At 36.4% G+C, this 21289-nt stretch overlaps 1 protein-coding gene across 3 annotated transcripts in view; it reads left to right on the top strand.

The window, feature by feature from the left end:
• CERT1 (ceramide transporter 1) overlaps positions 1-21289 on the top strand; it is a 112409-nt gene that overhangs the window by 6112 nt on the left and 85008 nt on the right. For all 3 annotated transcript variants that reach the window (XM_037032290.1, XM_037032288.1, XM_037032289.1), the window contains 2 exons: positions 998-1132; positions 18045-18161. In XM_037032290.1, the coding sequence (XP_036888185.1) occupies positions 998-1132; positions 18045-18161 (252 nt within the window). The remainder of the gene's footprint in view (positions 1-997; positions 1133-18044; positions 18162-21289) is intronic.

The raw sequence follows: 21289 nt of genomic DNA, 5'->3' as shown, positions 1-21289 counted from the left end.
TCGTTTTGTCAGTATGGCAATATTTCATTTTTTATGGCTGAGTAGTATCTCTCTCTCTCTCTCTCTCTCACACACACACACACACACACACACAGACACACACTACATCTTTATTCATTTTTTCATCAGAAGACGCATAGGTTGTTTCAGTATCTTGGCTGTTATAGATAATACTGCAGTGAACATAAGGGTACATATATATTTTTGAATTAGTGTTTTCATATTTGGATCAATACCCAGAAGAGGAACTGCTGGATCATATGGTAGCTCTATTCTTAATTTTTTGAGGAACCTCCATACTGTTTTCCAGAGTGGCTATACCAATTTACAATCTTAGCAGCAGTGCACAAGGGTTCCCTTTCCTCCACATCCTCAACACTTATTTGTTGTCTTTTTGATAAAAGCCATTCTAACAGGTATGAGGTAATATCTCACTTGGTTTTGATTTGCATTGCCCTAATTTTTAGTGATGTTGAACATCTTTTTATATGCCTGTTGGTCATGCATATGTCTTCCTTAGAAAAATGTCTGTATACTCAGATACTCTATCCATTTTTTAATCTCATTTTTTGTTGTTGCTCTCCTAGTTGTTGAGGTGTATGAGTTCTATATATATTTTGAACATTAACCCTTTATCAGAAGTATTATTTGCAAATATCTTTACCATTCACATTGTGCCTTTTTTGTTTTATTGGATTCCTTTGCTGTGCGGAGCAAAGCAAAATTTTAAACTGAAATCTGTTTCTGTTTTATTCCTCAAATCTTAGAAGAAAATATTTTATTTATAATTTTGTAAAATTTACTTAAAATTATTAAAAATTTAGAAAATACCAACTTTCCACTTCTTACAATATTTTTTACTATTTATAATTATGTTAGAACTTCTTATGTTTAGGTCTTAAAATTATAGTGATTGCTGTTTCAGAAAGTTTGGATTTCTAAAATGCTAAGTTGTTGTTTTTTGTTTTCCTTCCCCCTGCTTTTCCCCTACTCCCAGTGGACAAACTACATTCATGGGTGGCAGGATCGTTGGGTAGTTTTGAAAAATAACACGTTGAGTTACTACAAATCTGAAGATGAGACGGAGTATGGCTGCAGAGGATCCATCTGCCTTAGCAAAGCTGTCATCACGGTAAGTTTCTGTTCTCCTTCATTTAACAAATATTTATTGAGCATGTACTATATACTTGGAACAATTCTAGGTGCTTGATATACATCTGTGAACAAAGTAGGTAAAGATTCATGCCTTTGTGGAGTATACAGTCTAATCCTTTTTTCCATAAAGTTATGTGAGAGTGTTTATTACTACATATTATTACTTTATATAGACATGTAATATTTATCTAGTTGGTAAAGCAAGGCCTTCAAGAAAAAAGTTGTTAGAAGTCTTATGTCTGTTGAAATTTGTAGGCTATTGAAAACATTAAAGCAGGAAAATTTTAAAAAATGCATATTAACATTTAAAAAATTTTATCTTAAAATATATAAATCTACATTTATTTGCCAATTTTTTGATACAGAGCTAATACCATCTCTTTGAATATGGAGTTGAGAAAAGTTGATCTTGTATAAACTATACCTGTAATGTATGAGTTGCAATTTCCAGTTTTCATTTCTCTAAAAGATACTTTGGAAAAAACCTATATATACATTCTTTCTGGGTTTTTATGAATTTTTTTCCTAATATTTTACAGATATCTCACCTTTAATTCAATACCTTTTAAAAGAATGGCTCACTTTTACTGAATAATCTACTTAGCTTCCTTCAACTTAGTTTACGTAGAAACAAATCTCTTTTTGTAGTTGTGTTCTATACACTTACATAATGTTTAAGTTAGGTAGGAATTACAAGTAAACTGGCATAAAGAGGCTTGGGAACAACCAGCCGACCTATTAAACATGTATCTCAACTAGTGGGATCAGAAGTGCCTGTTATACTAAAAATAGCATACATGCTGTGGCACATTTAATAAAGGACAAAAAAATGTTGGTTCAGGAAGGTCAGTTAAATGGAGGTGAATTAAGGTAGCAGTTGTTAAAATCTGAAAAATGGTATGTTAAAACTTAATCATAGATTTTACTGATACATTCTAAGAGAATTCACATTATGATAGACTTTAATGCTTATAAAAGTGGAAAGTACTTTGGATCAGTATTATGTAAGTCTGACTTATGTATGTTTATGTTACACATTTAAGAAAAATCTTACAGTATTTTTTACATTTGTCATACATTCTGCTGCTTTTGGATATTCCAGGTTTGAAAACCAAAGCTTAGTTGACTGCTGAGATGTAAAAACTTAGGAATTATTTGGAAGTGTTGAGAATGAGACTACTAGTCTCCATTCTTAGGGGCAATTTTAAAGAAATAATTTGAATTTTCATTATTTATTTTAACTGGTAGGTGGTTCATTGTAGTGTATTTTGAAATTGTATCTAGTGTAGTGTTTGAGGGTTTTATTTCTCTTTAAGATAGAACAATTATTTATGCTAGAAGACAGAATAGTTCATAGAAATGTACCATATTTTTTGGACTATAAGACGCACCCCCCAAATTTGGGAAGAAAGAGGGGGTACGTCTTATAGTCCGAATGTAGCTTACCTGGCTCACTGTGGGGGCGGGCGGCAGTGAAGCCAGGGTCACAGGTTATTAAATACTTTACCACATTTTTTGCTTCAAAAATTTTTTTCCTGTTTTCCTCCTTTAAAACCTAGGTGCGTCTTATAGTCCTTAAAATATGGTACTTTCTTGAAATGGCTTTCCTAGGTTCCTCTCCTCCCTCTTTTTACATATTGTCACATGTTTGTTAGTTACAATGCTTTCTACTTTGAAAATACAGTATTACCTTAGTGTTTTCAAAGTAGAAAGGAACCGTGTTCTGGGCCTCGTGATGGGTGCCGAAACGCTTGAGTACCCAGCGATGAAGCATTTCCTCTTGGGGGGCAGTGTTGTGACTCATTCAAGTTCCAGCAAGTGTGAACTGTCCTTGCTAGAACAAGTGCCAAGTGCTCAAACATTTTTTCATTGTCAAAATGCAACGAATACAGGGTTTGACAAGGTCTGAAGTCAGCTAGCACTGATGTTGATGGTTGATGTGAAAATAGGAAGGAATTAAATTTCATCTTTATTATAATTTACTAAGTAGTAGCATTCCTAGAGTACCATGCTAGTTTATGTAGCGTTAAATATAGTTTTTCCTATCTTGAATTATGGATAGTGGTAATAGTGTGTGGCTTACTTGGGAAAAAGGCAAAAAAATGTTTTAAAAAAATTTTAATAAACATTTACATTGCATTTCCTGAGGGGGGAGGAAGGGTGTTAGTTCTTCATAGATTTTGTTGTTGTTATATTTGCATGCAGAACTTTTTAAAAAAAATTTATAAAAATTTATTTAAGCCAAACTGATAACTGCCAAGGAGTAAGATCTCAAGGATAGTTAAATAGATGATATGCCATCTTAATGGTGGTTATTTCAAAGACGTGTTGATCTAGGTGAACAGAAACAAGGGACAGGGCTTACTTAGAGCAAAGGTAAATATTTTACTAAAGAGGTTTTGTGTCTGGGGCATGCCCACCCACCATGACCTGTGGAGGTAGGAACTTGGAATCAGAACACCCTATGAGGTTACTTTCCATAGAATTCCTTTTTCATCCAGTTTTCCCTCTTCGTCATAAATAATCTGAAGGATGCATTGATGATGACCCTCTTGGTTGGATAGTGTGGCCTCACAGTGCTAGGAAGACTCATTCCTAGTAAGTCTCAGTATCAAGGTCATCTTATTGGCCATTGGGGATGGGCAGTCCTATAACCATGGGATCTGAATTGAGGCCAGGTTTTCCCAAAAAAGAAGGTCAGGTAAATGGAAGGCATTGGGTTGTTACTGGCATTAGGGTTCTTGGGTTACCTGAGATAGAAATCAAGAGGAAACCTTAGGGAAATTTCCAGATAGATTTTTATTAAGCTTATGCTCAGGCACAAGGGAGACAGCACAGGGGAAAGGAAGGTTCTCTGAACTGGCTCAAGGGTCTGGCTCAGTTGTCTGGTTTTATAAGTTGGGGATGAAGCAGGCTTGTGCAAAAAGGTGGGCCTGTGGAATTTTCCACATTCTATTGGAAAAGTAAGCAAGGAGTGGAGGGGTAGTGACATTCTTATGGTTGGCTTATCAGTGTTTCTTCTAGCTACCTAGGGTCCTTGGTATCAGGTGAGGGGCAGCAGAGTGATTCTGCAGTTTTTCTTTTCCATTGTCCTTGGGATCCTGGGCCCAGGTTCCTGTGCCATCTCAAGATCTTAATGGCCTTCATTGAGAAAAATAGACTCTGGATCATTTTTGTCCTGTGGACTATCATGATACAAGTTTCTGTCACATTTTTCTGTATATGGTATCTAGTATAACATTTACACAAGTCATGAAGAGCACTAACAGTTATACGTGTTCAGTAATCATAAACAGTTGGAGAAACCCAAAGAATAAATACAACTATTATGGCTAATATTGTTAGTAGCCAGGTAAGGATAAACAGAATGGTTGCTGAGTTCAGTATCAATCTGTAGATGTACAAGTCCTGTTGATGTCTTAGGGTAGTTGTCTACCTCTGGTGTCAGCTGCTTTTTGTCCTCAAGTTGTGTCTTTGATGCATGTAGACAGGAATAAGATGTCTGTTCACAAGTGCCTGGCAAGGTACCTTCCAATGAGGTTGGAGAGTGTCTTTTATTTGATGCCCTCTTCATTAAACAAAATCTCCAGGGTTGCAGGCAAATGATCTTTAAAGTACCTGTCTCCTGGGAGCTCTCTGTGAAAGGAAGGGGTTATCAACTTCACATTTTCTTGAAGTGACTCTATCAAACTTTGGCAGTGGTATGTCTCTTTTCCATGATGTCGGCTCTTAAGTTCCTTCATTTAAGGCTAGTTTAAAGGTACTGTGATGAATGGAGAAATGCAAAAACCAAAAAATGGGGAACCAGAGAGCTGGAAAGAAGCAAGCTGCTGTCTTGAGGTTTTTATAGACCTATTTGTTTTATTTACAACCATTGTTTGCCCATAGACTATACCCTAGAAGTTTTCCTACATGTATTGAGATTTTGACCCTTAAAACTTTAGTTTTCTTTTTTTATTTTTAAAAATTTTATTGTTCAAGTACAGTTGTCTGCCTCCCTTCTCCCATCTCTTCCTGCCACCCCAGACATCCCCACCTCCTTCCCCTGATTCCACCGTCCCCCCCGTTTTGTCCATGTGTCTTTTATAGTTGTTTATGAAAACCCTTCATCCTTCCCCCGCTCCCCGTTATCACCTCTCACCTCCCATCTGTTAACTCTTAAAACTTTAGTTTCTACTGAAAATTAGTAATTATTTTTTTTTTAAGATTTTACTTATTTATCTTTAGAGAGGAAAGGAAGGAGAGAAGGAGAGAAACATCAATGTATGGTTGCCTCTCATGAGTCCCCTGCTGGGAACTGGCCCGAACCCAGGCATGTGCCCTGACTGGGAATCGAACTGCCATCGTGTGGTTCACAGGCCTGCGCTCAATCCACTGAGCTACACCAGCCAGGGCTGAAAATTAGTAATTAAGCAATTACCATTCTTTAGCTTGGTAGATTTCTGAAGAAATTTTATAGCTTCTAGAAATAGACATTTACTGGCAAATATAAGACATTTTATAAACATTAGAAACATAGTGACTAGACATAAAGTCAGTTATTAACATGGACTTAAATAAAGGCAGTGTGTGTTTTACCTAAAACAACAAACTTAAGCTAGCTTTTATTTACTAAGGATTAATCTTAGATAACATAAACTTAAAATTTAAGATTTGTGTTAGTTTTCATATTCCTGACAATTTTAGAATACTCATTTCTTATAAATGCTTGCCTTTAAATTATTTTAACAATACCATTTGGAGGTAGAAAATTATCTCACATACAAAACGTATATAGAGAGACACATACAGACACAGAGACCTTTTAGCCATGGGGGAGAAAAACTCACTAGCTTATTTAAAAAAAAAAAAAAAAGAGTTGAATCCTAATGCCCTGGAGGCATTTCCAGTTTATCTTCCCTTAAATCAAGTTCCACATGATCTTCCCCCTTTTAAAATAAGGGTGGCCATTTTTAATACTTCAAAGAATTTAGTTGACTTCTAAACAATATCACAGGTTGACCTATTTATCTAAATCCTCTTTGAAGCTTTGAAAGTCCAACTAAATAGGTTTTTCATATATTCTGCCTAATTTTATAGCTACCTTTCCAACTGTGCACAAAATTAATTTAGAAGTATCAAATGATCTTCATTTTGGCCATCTCATTATTAATGACAGGCTGACAGTCATGGGGCTCATTGGCCTCAGAGGCACGATTTCCCATGTAAATTTTGAGATCTGTAGAGTCTGAACAAACTTGGAGGAAAAATCAGCCCAAATACCTTCGTAATACTTGGCAAAGCATGAGTTCCTCTCTCAGGCCCCCCTCTTGGTGTGAACCCATTCCAGGGAGCCCCACCATTCTCCCTGAGGCTCCCCCCATGGCTTGTCTGAATCAGCTCTGCCGCCACAGTAGACAACTCTGAATGCCCATCTCCGCCACTCCAAATTCAGGGGCATGAAACAACTGTTTTCACGCCATTGGCTATTTGGGATGGGGAAGCAAGTTTCTTTTCTCTTTTTGAAGCTAAGGGAGTTTAGTCTCTCATTTAACCACCAAAGAGTTCAGAATCACTAAGCAATCTGATAAGCCAAATTAAAAGCAGCAACCCCTATCTGTCTACCTATCTATCTATCTATCTATTTATTTATTTTCTGTCCCTAGGTTATCTCAACCCTTATCTACCTTGAGGATTTTCTAGGAACAGCCCTAATAAAGTCATGGCCTCCTACTTAAAGCAAGGAGGCCCTCAATTCTGAGAGAAACTCACCCAAGTTCACCTGATGTGAAGTGAAGAGCTGGTGGGGCACAAAGGGCCCTTGCTTGTACCTAGCACTGGGTCCAGATTTCCAGGGTAGTGTAGTCCTGGATGGGTTCTGTGGAATCCTGCTGGCTATGCTAAGTAAATGTCAATGTAAGAAACATCCAAACCTATAGAGAATTTTTTAGTTTATTTGAGCCAAACTGAGGATGTATGTCAGGGAGCAAGATTTCAAATGCTCCTCCAGCTCTTTCACTGTAGTACATAGTCAAAGAAATGGCTAGGCAAGTGAAACAATTTGTACAGTTTGAAAGGAGACATTAGGAAGATACTCACTGGACTAAGTAGTAGCATAGAAGGTGAAAAGGTCAGTGAGGCAGCAAAATCTGAGCGGTAGTCTTAAATAGTGATACAGGTTTAGGGAGAAACACAAGCGTATGTGTTTCTGAATTCCTTCAGCTTTGAGTCTGCCCATTGCCTGTGGGCCTCCAGGTTCATTGTTATATATTTCAAGGAAATTAGAAAATATGACTGAATTTAGTGAACTTCTCAGAATGAAGTTTACAAATAGAATATGTATTTAGGTTAATTTAAAAGTGTATTGCTAATATCTATTAAATAGGCATTTCTTTCTTTGTTTTGCTTTTCTTAAATATGGCTTGTTATATATATCACCTCATCTCTGAAGACAAAAAAGAAATATCAGTGATGAATTTACACACATGACACCCTAGTAAAATTGATTTATGTAGAAATCTGGCCCTGGCTTGTGTGGTTCAGTGGATTGAGCACAGGCCTGTGAACCAGAGGATCATGGATCGATTCCCAGTCAGGGCACATGCCTGGGTTGCAGCCCAGTTCCCAGTGGGGAACACACGAGAGGCAACTATACACTGATATTTCTCTCCCTCTCTCCTTCCCTTCCCCTCTAAAGATAAATGAATAAAATCTTAAAAAATAAAAATAAATAAATTAAATAAATAAAAATTAATTTAAAAAAGAAATCTGGACTTGTAGCATTGTGACTTTACTGTAACCATTCATTAACATGTATTATTAGTTGGTGAACCTGTTGTCTGAGCCTACCTTTTCTGATAGAACCTAATTCATTGTTAACCTCACTCTTATTTAGTTTAACAATTAAGTCATTCTTAAATGTTCAAATCATGTTCCTTGGCTGTGTGGTATTAAATTGGGTGAAATACTTTGAAGGGACAGGGTAGTTCTTGAGAGAATTTGTTACCTAGAAATGATCCTTAATGTGAAAGAATTGGGAGAAGAAAAGCAGTACGTGTTCACTTTGTGAAAAATGAATTACTTGTGCCTTGATTGGAGATTGAACCTACAACCTTTTGGTGTACAAGAGGATGTTCCAACCAACTGTGCCCACCCAGCCAGGGTAGATCTGAGAAGTTTTTGAATGTGGAATTGTAAAGTAATAAGTTATGCTATAGAATGATGTTCAGCAAATTGAATATCATCAGAGATGAGCAGTGCCATAAGTAGTTACTATAAAAGAACTCCAGGCCAGTGAGAAATCCCAGCAATTGGCCTTTTATGAAGTGTGCCGTGTTGCTATACTGAGCAACTAGTAAGAACTGAAGGAAAGAGGAAGGCATATGCAACAAGTAAGAGCACTAGATAAGATACTAGATAAATATTTCTTATTTGAGGAGTGTTTGCCAGTGAGTTTCTAAATAAATTAGAATCTTACACTAAGATTTATGCCTTGAGAAACTAATGATACCTGTTTCACAGTTCACTTGGGAATATTATCTTCCATCTTTAGATAAATTGAGTATAACTCTGATAATGTAACTTGAATAACTTGAACACAGGGGAAATATTTCAAATATTTGGTAAGTTTTGGGAGAAGGAAAATGTAAAAAGGGATACCTATTGAAATGTGGGACCCAGAGTATTGAAATGATTTACCCAAAATTATATAACTACAAAATGTATTCATTTGCTAGGGTTGCCATAACGAAGTACCAGAAACTGGGTGGTTTGAAGAGCATCAATTTATTGTCTCTGGAGGCTAGTAGTCTGGATCAAGGTGTTGTCAGGGTTGGTTTATCTTCTGTTGCTTGTGTTCCTTGGCTTTTAGATGTATATATACCACTCCAGTCACTCCATTCATGTTCATACAGTACTCTCCCTATCTGTGTATATGTGTCCAAGTTTCTCCATTTTATTAGAACACCAGTCATATTGGATTAGGGGCCTGTTCTACTCCATTGTGACTCCATCCAAACATTACATCTCCAGTTACCTAATTTCCAAATAAAGTCACAGGGTTAGAGGTTTAACATACTGTATAAATCTGTGAGCACACAAACTTGTTGTCACAATCAGAAAAACATATTTGAATGTATATTTTGCTGATGTTGTACTCTGAATTCTTAGGAGCCCTTGAAGGCTCTTTATTTTCTAGTATAGTTTTGCAAAGATACCGATATTGTTGGTTTTTTGTACAAGAGGCAACATTTCTCAGGGTTTTTAAATTTCATTTTAATTTTTTAGTTTGGGTTTACTGTTGCACACTCTTGTTTAAATTAAAGCAACGAAGACTTAGGCTTTAAATTACCTCCTAACAACTCATGGTGTAGTGAATTCAGGAAGGTTGGTATTGCTGGTGATCTTCTTCATTAGAGTGAGTACTACGAAGTCTCGTTGGTTCGCTGAAGGAAGAAAACCATGGCTGATAGAGAATGAGATATTCTCTTGGTCCCCAAGTTAGACTTTATACTACCCAACATTTATTTGTTTTATAATTACACTTCACCACTAGTGAGGGTTCATCACTTTAAAAAGATCACTTAATAAATTGACTATTTAAACCGAAGAAACCAAGAGACCAAGAAACCATGACCAGTTGAAGCTCATCCAGAAATTAAGACACTGTCTAAAGTGATCACGTCTTGAGGGTGGGGTACAGGGTCGGGTAATGATTCCTGGAAACTTACATGTAAACCCAGTTTTACATGTAAGAATTCAGGTGGTTTCATTTGGCTTTTAAAAAACTAAGAAATGTTTCTGGGTAAAGAGTAGTAAAGAAGTTTAAAAAAAGTTTTAACCCAAAGAGGGGAACAGGTGAAGAGACAGTGGAAGATACCATTTTAGAAGCTGGAAAAACTGGCCAAGATGGAGGCGTAGGTGGAAACATTGTGCCTCCTTGCACAACCAAGTTTAAAGACAACAAAGTTTTAGTAACAAAAACACAACCAAAACAGACAGAAAATTGAATTGTATGGAAGTCTGAAAACAACGAACCATTCAGCCAGACTGGTAAGAGGGGCGGAGTCAGCGGCTTGTGAGTGGGGTCTCATAGGAAAAAACGGCCAGACTGATCCAGGTGCGCAGGCGGTGGTTGGCAGATCCCAGGTGTGGGGTAGCAACGGGGAGGACCCAGTGAGGGTGCAAGGCGGATGGCTGATCGCGTTCACACATTCACACTAAGATAAACCAGGTGAAGGAACAAGCAGTGAGACAGACCGCACAAACCAGGGCCCCAGCACCAGGAAATAAAGCCTAAAAGTACCAATTGGAAAAACTTTCAGGGGGCGAGGTGCCGGGAGAGGCTCCTAAACTCACAGAAAGTTCTTTGGAGAGACCCACAGGGTCCTGGAGGGTGCACAAGCCCACATACCTGGGAGCCAGCACCAGGGAGGCCTGGTTTGCTTATGGGAAGCAGCAGAGGGAACCAAAATTCGTGAGAGAGAGTGGAATAAGCACCATTGCCCCTCTCTGACCTTGCCCCCACATACAGCGTTGTAACCCAGAAACTGGGTTGCCCCACCCTGGTGAACACCTAAGGCTCCTAAGGCTCTACCACTCATATGTAACAGGTGCGAACAGACCAAAACATTATGGCTCAAGAAGAAGAACAGCTTAAAGCCCTGGAGCCAATACTTCTAAGTGACCTGTGCAAGAGATAGCCAGCCTATGAGATGCACCGTTCAAAATACTGGTGATCAGGATGCTCACAGAACTGGTTGATTTTAGTCACAAATTAGATGACAAATGAAGGCTAAACTAAGTGAAATGAAGGGAAATACACAGGAAACCAATAGTGATGGAAAGAAAACTGGAACTCAAATAAATGGAGTGGACCAGAAGGAAGAAAGAAACATCCAACCAGAGAAGGAAAAAAACAATTCAGAAAAATGAGGAGAGACTTAGGAACCTCCAGGACATCTTTAAACGTTCCAACATCTGAATTATAGGGGTACCAGAAGGGGAAGAGGAACAGTAACAAGTGGAAAACTTACTGGAACAAACAATAAAGGAGAGCTTCCCCAATCTGGCAAAGGAAATAGACTTCCAGGAAGTCCAGGAAGCTCAGAGTCCCAAAGAAGTTGGACCCAAGGGGGAACACACCAAGGCACATCATAATTACATTAGCCAAGATAAAAATGAAGGAGAGAATCCTAAAGCAGCAAGAGATAAGGAGACAGTCACCTACAAAGGAGTTCCCTTGAGATTGTCAGCGGATTTCTCAAAAGAGACCTTACAGGCAAGAAGGGGCTGGAAAGAAGTATTCCAAGTCATGAAAGTCAAGGCCCTACATCCAAGATTGCTCTATCCAGCAAGGCTTTCATTTAGAATGGAAGGGCAGATAAAGCATGTCTCAGATAAGGTCAACTTAAAGGAGTTCATCACCACCAAACCCTTATTATATAAAATGTTAAAGGGACTTATCTAAGAAAAAGAAGATAAAAAATATGAACAGTGAAAGGACAGCAAACTCACAGTTATTAACAACCACACCTAAAACAAAAGCAAACTAAGAGCAGAACCATAGAAATGAATATCACATGGAGGGTTAGCAACAGGGGAGTAGGAGGAGGAAAGGGGGGGAGAAGGTACAGAGAATAAGTAGCATAGACGGTAGGTAGAAAATGGGGGGGGCAAGAATAGTATGGAAAAATATAGAATCTAAAGAACTTGTGACACATGGACATAAACTAAAGGGGGGAATGGTGGGGGAGGGGGTGTGCAGGGTGAGGGGAAATGGGACAACTATAATGACATAATCAATAATCTATATTAAAAAGATTTAAAAAAGAGGAAGGACTCACATGAATAAGTATAAAGAACACATAGACAGTAACTAAGGTGGGGGGCGGAAATGGGAGGGAGGTGGGGAGGACTGGGAATATAAGAGAAAACTGTACTTGAACAAGAATTAAATAAAAAAATAAAATTAAATTTAAAAAAGATTTTAAAAAAGAAGTTGAAAAAAGTATGGACAAGTGCTAAGTTATTTAGTAGACCTGAGAAGCTCAAATTCTAAGTGATCAGTTTCAGAAGCTTAGAAGTAAATTTACGTAACAATCACATAATATTTTAGCAGTACAAGGTACTTCTTGAAATAAGAATTTTGGGGTGGAAGTTGGTTAAAATGAGGTTGCATTAAATAATTAGTTTAAGAAACTAGTTGGATCCCTAGATTTTTTTCCCCTCAACTCTGGCAGTTGGGTGATTGACCTACCCCTAACCTGGCAAAGATGGGAGATTTATTCTGTAGAGAAGATAAAACAGCAGTCTCTGGGCCTAGCGAGTTGGACAGTAGGCACTAGAAACACTTGAAAGCAAGGAATCATATTGAATGATGGATTAAGGAAAGTATGTAAACTGGATACAGAGACCTCACTTTACCCCATCCCATCACAAGAGCTCTGGTATTTGAACAGCAGGAGCATCAAGAGAAGAGATCAGAGGAGAAAGGAATTTTCAGTGAAAGAATTCCAGAAAAATTCGTAGAAATAAAAGACATGAGTTTTCACATTGAAAGGGCCAAGAAAGGTCCAGCATGATAGATGAAAATATACCCGTATTCAAGATACGTCATTGCGGTGAGTTAGACAGCTGGAAAGACATGATTCTGGATGCTTCAGAGGAAAAAAACAATCAGAGCAAAGGATGAGGATTCAAAATGACTGTGGACTTCTAAAGAACAACACTGAAAGCTAAAACACAATGGGCCAGGCCTTCATTTTTCAGAAGAATTATTTTCAACACTGAATTCTATATCTAGTCAGCTCACCAAGCAAGTTTTAAGGCACATAAAAGCATTTTAAAATAGTAAGGTCTTTAAAAAATTACTTTGTGGTTTTCAAAATATATTATTTTATAGATACTCAGATACCTACAAATGAAATGGTATGTTTTGAATATGCTTCAAAATAACCTACGTGGGGCACTGACCAGGTAGCTCAGTTGGTTAAAGTGTTGTCCTGATAGGCCAAGGGTGTGGGTTTGATCCCTAATCAAGGCACATTCAAGAATCACCCAGTGAATAAAGTAAGTGGAATAGCAAATTGATATTTCTCTCTTTCCCTCTGTCTCTCTAAAATCAATAAATAAAAAATTTAAAAGACAATCCACTTGGGAGGGTGTCTACTAGGGCCATTTATAGATGAAACAAGAGTGACTATGAGTTAATAGCTATCAAAGCTGAATAGTAGTACATGGCATTTTCTTATTTTTTTTTTGCATGAATTTGAAAATTCCCATAATAAAAAGTAAAAAAAAAACACAAACATTTTACAAACCTTACTTCTAAAAAATGTGCCCCTTTAAGACAAAGAAGTATTAAATAAGAGGAAGATTTGGCAGAGGATATTGTCCTCACACTGTGATCTCCAGGCCAAGTAGCACCAATATCAACTGTGAACTTGTTAGAAATGCAAATTCTTAGGCCTAACCCCAGATGTAATGAAGTGTGAACTCTGGGTATGAGGTCCAGCATTCTGTCTTAACAAACCTTCAGGTGATGTCAATGCATGCTAAAGAACCATTCTTCTAAAGCAAGAAAAATAGCTATGCTCAAGTAAAGAGTATATATTACTAGTGTTTTGTTCCATTTCCTTTTCTTAATTGCTTGCTCTCAAGACCTTGATAGTTGATCCGACATTTAAATAAATGGAGTCATCATACATAAAGGCAGAGAAATTGCTATTTGATGTGCTCTTGGTGCTAGCAGTCTGAATTGACAAGGAATGAAAAAGGTTCAGGCTTTGGGAAACTCTTAAGTATACTGATTGTCTCGGAGTAGTTATGGGGAGAACAGATGACCATCTCTATACCAACCTGGCTGCTTGTCTTAACTGGCACCTTGATATTCTTTGCTAACATTGCTCATTGAATTTTGCATTATTGAGAATAGACTATCTTTCCCTTCCTCCCTGTCAAAAGCCTGTCTTTCCTCTGGGCCCAACTAGCCCACACCTTTTCAATGAATCATTCCTCAGTTTTTTAACTGTAAGTTTTGTGTGCTTTTAAAAATGGACTGAGTAACTATGGTAAACATTATCTGGTGTTTTACCTGTTACTTCCTTTGTTGTTACAATAATCTCCTTATAGTGAAGGTAAATATTATACTGTATATTTAACCTTTTCCTATATATGTTTTTGTCTTGTTTTGTCTCTTTGATTCTTATTATAAAAGAAATAGTAATCGCCTCCTCCTATTTCAAGGTAGAAGGATTTCCATTAGCACAATGGTTCCTTAAGTTACGGGGTGTGAAAAATGAGGAGTCAGATGATTTCAAGTCTAAGCATTTGGTAGTTACCTTTTCCAAAAATCTGGAATCCTTTGAGAGAAGTTTGGGGAACAAGGCAAATCAGGTGGTCAGTTTTAGATATGTTGAGATGCATCTTAGGCTTTCAAGAGAAAATAGAGGAGGCCAATTTCACTTGTATGTGGAATCTAATGGACAGACTTAACAAGCAAAACAGAGACAGACTCAGGATGAGAACAAATGACAGTAATGAAGGTGGTAAGGGGTGGAGGGATTGAGCAAAAAGGGAAAAGGACTATTGGATATGGATAGCAGTGTGGGGATTGCTGGGGGGAGGGTGGTATAAAGGGACTAAATGGTAATGGAAAAAAAGATTTAAAAAAAAATTGTAATCCAAAAAAGAAAGAAAGAAAATAATAGAGGAAGCAAGTGAGTAAAAGTCTGGAGGCCAGGGAAGAGGGCTTTTTGATTTTGCAGCTATTTATGTTGCCTGCCCCACCCAATCTTTTCTATAAAGGTTGGCAAAATGGTGGTTTTTCTACTCTACAAACTCCTTCTACATTTATCAGCATTCTACAGTAAAAAAAAAACAACAAACATCCCCTTTTGTCCAATTTATTATTAAAATGGACTCATTATTGATTTATTCAGTGGATTATAATCTATTTCTGTTCTTGTGTATTTTGATGACCAAATTGTATATTTGGCTAATGGAAATCCCTTCAAGCTCATTCCCTATTCCTTTTGACATGCCTCTGTGGACCGCCCCCCAAAGCACTTTGTTACCTTTAGGCTCAAGATTTTGCAGGTTCATCCTACACATTACCTGCCCCAGTTCCAGAAGAGCCTTAGTTGCTTTGGGTAGGGATATGGTATTAAAATGGGGTAGGAGTCTTAATAGTCAGTATAGACTTTGCCTTAATCTTCCTGCTTTAAATATTGTACCCTTTTCTTCAGCTTTTTTTGATAGCCCTTAGTTTAGGGGTTCCTTAAGTTCAAAATACCTAAATAGAAAACCTCTAGTCTTCTGCTAGAAGGATAATTTGACTATTTTTAGACATGGTATCTAGGCAGACTAAATGTTTCTTTTAATCAGTCCTTCTGTTTGTAGCTTCAGAGAAACCTGGAACTTCAGATTATTGATTCTTATTCTTTTATTCTTTCTGTGGCTCTTTGGCACAAATAAACTTGCTACTTAGCCTGTCTTCTCCCCACTGTACACTTAGGTTTCCCTAATAGCCTGTGACATATCAATTTGCTCATCTCCTTTCCATCTTCTAAAATTTGATCAAAATCTTTTTTTATCAAATTCTTCTATTTATTTTTCCCTTTATTTCTTTGTCCTAGTGTAATGCCTTTTCTTATTATTTAAATGGATTTGATGAATGAATGGATGCAGGTGAATACATTTAGTCTACCATTTTTAACTACAAGTTCTACATATTTTCAAAATAAACTTTGTTCTTTGACGAAGTATTACATATACTTTATAGAAAAATTTATAGGTAAGCAAATTAAGACAGTGAGCTCTAATCATACAATGTTAAAGTAGTTACTGTTAATCTTTCATACACTGTATTAAAATTGCTGTATACTATTTCATGGAGTAAGTATTTTCATCAGCTTTTGTTTTTTTGTTTTAGGGTAGTTATCTTACTAGATTGTTGACTGCTATTGAAATGAACTTCTATGAATTTATGTGAGATATGTACCATTATGATCAGGACATGGGGGTAAACAATGAAGCAATCAGAAAACTCAGAAATTTTTAGAAATAACCTAAAGAATTTTAAAGACTCTGTTAGGAGAGATTTTAGTAGTACCACAGTTCAAGTTGAGTGGGATGCAGTTTTAAGGAAATACAACCTTAACTAATCATACATGTTTTTTCTAAAGAACTACTGCTATGTCATATATATATAGACTTTAAGCCTGCCCTGTTTTCAGCCCATTTGCACCTACTGTATATTAATGAAATACTGGTGAGACACAGCAGAATGGATGAACCTAAGTGTTAGAGTGAGTAAAAGCAGTGAAGCACAAAGGAATACATATTGGTTCCATTTACATAAATTTATAAAAGTTGCAGACAGTATAGTGCAAGAAAGCAGATTTTTGGGCTACTTAGAACAGTAGACTGATCAGTTAAATTACTTACTTGGTTCTTCAGAGAGTGTATATGCTTCACTTTCTCCAAGAAGCTTTTCTCAATAACTGGACTCCATTCTTAAGATTTCTGAATATTTGGCACTCAGTTAAATTTACAGTAGTTGTTGTATTTACAAATATTAAATGTCTTTTATGTATTTTCATAATTATTGAGCAGGGCACACATTGTCTTGTTTTTTCCTTTTGCATCATTCGAACATACTCTACCTCCTACATGGTCCTAATCATGATGCCCAGCACATAGTGAGTCAGAAAATGTTTTCGTATGCTTTAGCCAGTCAGATCACAATTTGTTGTCTTCATCTTAAAGATCTTATTTATTTATTTTTAGAGAGAGGGAAGAGAGGGAGAGAAATGTCAATCAGTCAGTTGCCTCTGTTAGTCGCTTCGATCAGGGGCCAAACCTGCAATCCAGTCATGTGTCCCAACTGGAAATCAAACCAGCAACCTTTCGCCTTGCAGGATGACACCCAGCCAACTGAGCCACACCCACTAGGGCTGCTGTGTTAATTTTAAAAGAAATTGTTCCATAGGCTAAAGAACACTGTGGAGTTACATTATTTTTGCTAAATAAACTGATAGATAAAAGATGATGCTGTTAAATGGGGAGAGAATAAACAATAAACTCTGGAAGTACAATGTGTAGCTTCTCTTCAGCAAATGAGTCTTGTTACATCGAGGACTTGCTGAACTCTCTATCTGATGGATGAAGACATGGCACCTGATGTGGTCCTGTCATGTTTTAATTCATTGGACACAAAAACAAGGATATAAAATTTTAATTTTATCTATTCTTATGAAGAATGTAAAACACTGAACCAAATAATTGACATTTTCACTAAATTTTTCCATTGTGATGCAGTTTCCTCAAACTATCCTACATAGGTCTGATATAGTGTTCATCTTATCTCTGCTTTTATTGAAAATTCTTCTGGCTGTTACTTTCAAAGATATAAAAGCCTAGAAGTTAATTTGAGATACCTGAGAGGAAATGTTAACATCATTTTGTGATAAAATATAACAATATCTTGTTTATAAAATTTAATGAAATCAAAGTCTTCATTATGAGAATTTACCTTATTGAGGCAGGAAAAAGTAAATGTCTTTCCCAAAACTTATTTTGTACCTTTTTTTAAAATTGTGCTTTGAGTAGTGTTTCCACTAGTTAAGCTTACTAAAAGCATTTGATGAAAAATATTCTCTCTTTTTTTGAAATATGTTTATAGTTTATGTCAGCTAATTTGTAGGAATGGTGAATAAAATGTAGTGTTTGGTAACTATGCCCTTGTTGTGCTCTTTATCTGAGACATCTTCACAAAAGTTATTTGAGTAGAAAAAAATAAGAGTGTCCCACCAGCCAGAACACGTATGTTCTTGTTTTTACTATAGAGTATGGTACTTCTAAGAATATAATTAGTTTAGCTTTTCATTTTCTACTTTTTTTCCCCATAGCCTCATGATTTTGATGAGTGTCGATTTGATATTAGTGTAAATGACAGCGTTTGGTATCTTCGTGCTCAGGATGCAGATCACAGACAACAGTGGGTAGATGCCATCGAACAGCACAAGGTAGGGTCTCCAGCATTTACCTTCCATCCTCTGATATACCATGTGTTACTGAAAAATTGTACATTGTTTGGGTGATAAAGATTAAAGCACCACCGAAGTAAATTTTTGAAATAATTTTGTTTGTGACACTTGAGCTGTACTGAGGGAATTAGCTGTGATAAATATTTTTAATTGTTGACGAAAACAAAATGTGCCCTTTTTAGTAAAACAAGACTTGATTTTCATATTTGGGATTTGCTTCATAATAAAAGTCATTTAATCCTAATATTTAAAAGCTTCAATGTTAATTTTTGTAGTCATCTATAACCATTTGGGTAAAGTCTTAGTGTAAACATTTGCAAATCATTTTTCCGTAAATATGAAGCTATTGAATAATAAGCCTTTAGAAAGTCTTTCTTATATAAATATATAAGCCACATTCTTGTAGTTTAAAGCTAGTCTTTGACTTCTGTAAGTAGTAAGTAGACTAAAGAAATATATGCTATTAATGAATCTGCATAATTAGGTAACTCATTATATTACGGTAAAACAAGGAATAGGGAAAGTTATAAATGTACTGTGCCATTCCTGAGTATGATTTCAAGAGAACTTGGCACTTGTTCACATACTTGTCTGTACTTGTTCATTTGGGTTTCAGAGTTGTAGTTGAAACACCTGTTTTGGTTGACAGACAAAAAACATGTACACACACAAAACAAGAAAAACCAGTCTGGCCTGGGGTACCACAGGCACATTGTTTTTTGATATTAATCATGTGTTAGGTTTTTTAAAAATTAATTTACTTTTTAAGTATATTTTATTGATTATGCTGTTACTGTTGTCCCAGTTTTTTTCCCTTTGCCCTGCTCTGTCCAGTACCCCCCTTGATCATATGTTAGTTTTTATTGTCTCATTATTGACTGAATTTTTCTCAGCATAAAGAAAACTGACTGTGATGCCCATCTTTTTCTCCTTGTTTTACCTTTAGTATTATATTGGTTTTAAAACCTTTGTGACTCTTAATTATCTTGGTATTACTAGCTTTAGAAAAGCATCTAACCATGGAAAAAGGGGAAACAGTTTTCTATTATTTCAGAGAGAATTATTTAAGCTAGAATTCCAGAATCTTACTGCTTTGGAGCTGGGCCTACCTGGAATTAGACACTGCAGCCTACCATAATTTGTTGTGACAATGTATCTCTTAGTGCATGTAAAAGAACACATGGGATTATATATTTAAAATTACTTACCAGAGTGGCTGATGTGCCCTCCCATTTATGACAGTGGAAAAAAGAATGAGCTTTGAGTCACGACTAAATTTGCTAAATTTTACCACTTTGTTTCTGGATGAAGAGTTCTGTATTCAGTGAGAGTGGCATAAATGTGCTCATAAAGAAAGTGGCCTAGTTTGTGATTTTAATCAGGGCCAGCCCTCTTAATAATGATTAAAAATGTTAGTAGGTAGAATTAATTTCTATATTTTTAACTGAGATGACTTTTCAAGGCTTAGTTGATATAGGGCTAGTTTTTTCTGTGTAATTAAGCATTTTTGTTTTGCTTGTTTTTCTGTTTTCCATGCTCCCATTTTGTATTTCCTTTTTGAGTGAAGAAGTATATATGAAACGTATTTCTTCCATATTACTGATTTCTTTGTGTCTTTGAACAATAGAATCTTTGGTTCTCTTTCAGAGCACTGTGGCGTAAAGCTGAGATAACAGATTTTTGGTGAATTTGAATTCTTAGGAAAGAGGTTCAGCAGCAGGGTTCCAGATACATTGTGAACTTGTCCTTTCTGATTTCTAAAGATAGTTTATTCATAGGCATGGAAGGAAGAATCATTGTTAATGGTTATTCTTATTAATACTTAATTACTTAATTTTAATGTAAAATACATGGTATGTGCCAACTAAGTAACATATTAGTAAAAGTTTAAATTGCATGTGAATTCTAAAAAGAGTTGTTAAACTAATATCTAAGAGGGAGAAAATTCAAATGCTATCACCAGACATAATTAGCAAAGTTTTTTTCCACAGACCAGAAATAAAGAGGGAGATGTTTTCTATTTCATTCTTCAATATCACTAAAGAATGTTGACGGTAGAAATTAATTTTTTAATTTTACTATTTAAGCACGTAATAGTGTATTGCTCTTCAAAATTTTATATCAAAATATTAAGGCATTGTGGTAATGTTGATGATGATCATGATAACTAGATAATGACAATGATTGGAGTTGTACTATTTATTGAAGATCACTAAGAACTAATTATTTTGTTTGTACTTCATGTGCTTTATTTTCTTCCTACTATCCTGAGAGGTGAGGGAAGTACTGTTTTACAGAAGAGAGAGCCGAGGTTGAGATTAGAATTGAGTAACTTGCCTGAGACTATACTACCTTTTAGTTCATGGGTTCTTAGGGTTCAGTTTTATGTTGATTCTGCTTTCTATCATTTACTGTTGGTAGACTGAATGTTTGAAAATAATTTCCATAAGCTCATTTCTTGCAGGTTAGAGTATATCATCTTAGTTTTACTACCATATATATGCAAGACAAATATGAATTCATCTTCCTGCCCATGGAATGTCCAAAAGAACATTTTATTGTACTAATTAGTGTTTGAATACTAGATTCTGGGGTCTAACAAATAAGGAATTGAATCCTGGCACTCTTACTTAGTAGCTGCATGACACTGGTAAGTTAAAGAAGGAAAAATGACAGTCAATATGCAGGATCTGCCTCGACCCTCTCCCTACCCCCAGGTAAAAACAAATAAGCAAAATAATGCAATCATGATAAACCCAGGAGTGTTGTACTTTAAAGTTGATCTGGGTTTCTTGGGGGGGGCTCCACCCTTAGGGTTCCCCCCCCACTGCCCCAGCTGCCACAGATGAGAATAAGTCTACCAAGATGTGATCTGCTTGGGTAGGAAAGGTGGCCAGTCTCTCAAAGGAGAAGGACCAAGAGCCTTTTCCTCAATGGACTTTTATTAGGTTCCTTTTGCACAGGAATACAGGTAAAGCTCATTAATTATTCTCAGGCAATAAGGATCAAACAATAGATAACAAAGAACTCTGAGGGTCTATTTTGAGTCACAGTCAGATAGCTAAAGACCTATAAAACTTTGAGGAACAAATTCACTTCTTGCTTGG

The sequence above is a fragment of the Sturnira hondurensis genome, unplaced genomic scaffold (genome assembly GCF_014824575.4).
Source record: "Sturnira hondurensis isolate 20B ecotype Veracruz unplaced genomic scaffold, ASM1482457v3 Scaffold0021354, whole genome shotgun sequence".
NCBI lineage: Eukaryota > Metazoa > Chordata > Mammalia > Chiroptera > Phyllostomidae > Sturnira > Sturnira hondurensis.
Note: the sequence above shows the minus strand (reverse complement) of the source record. Positions and strands in the feature narration are given on the sequence as shown.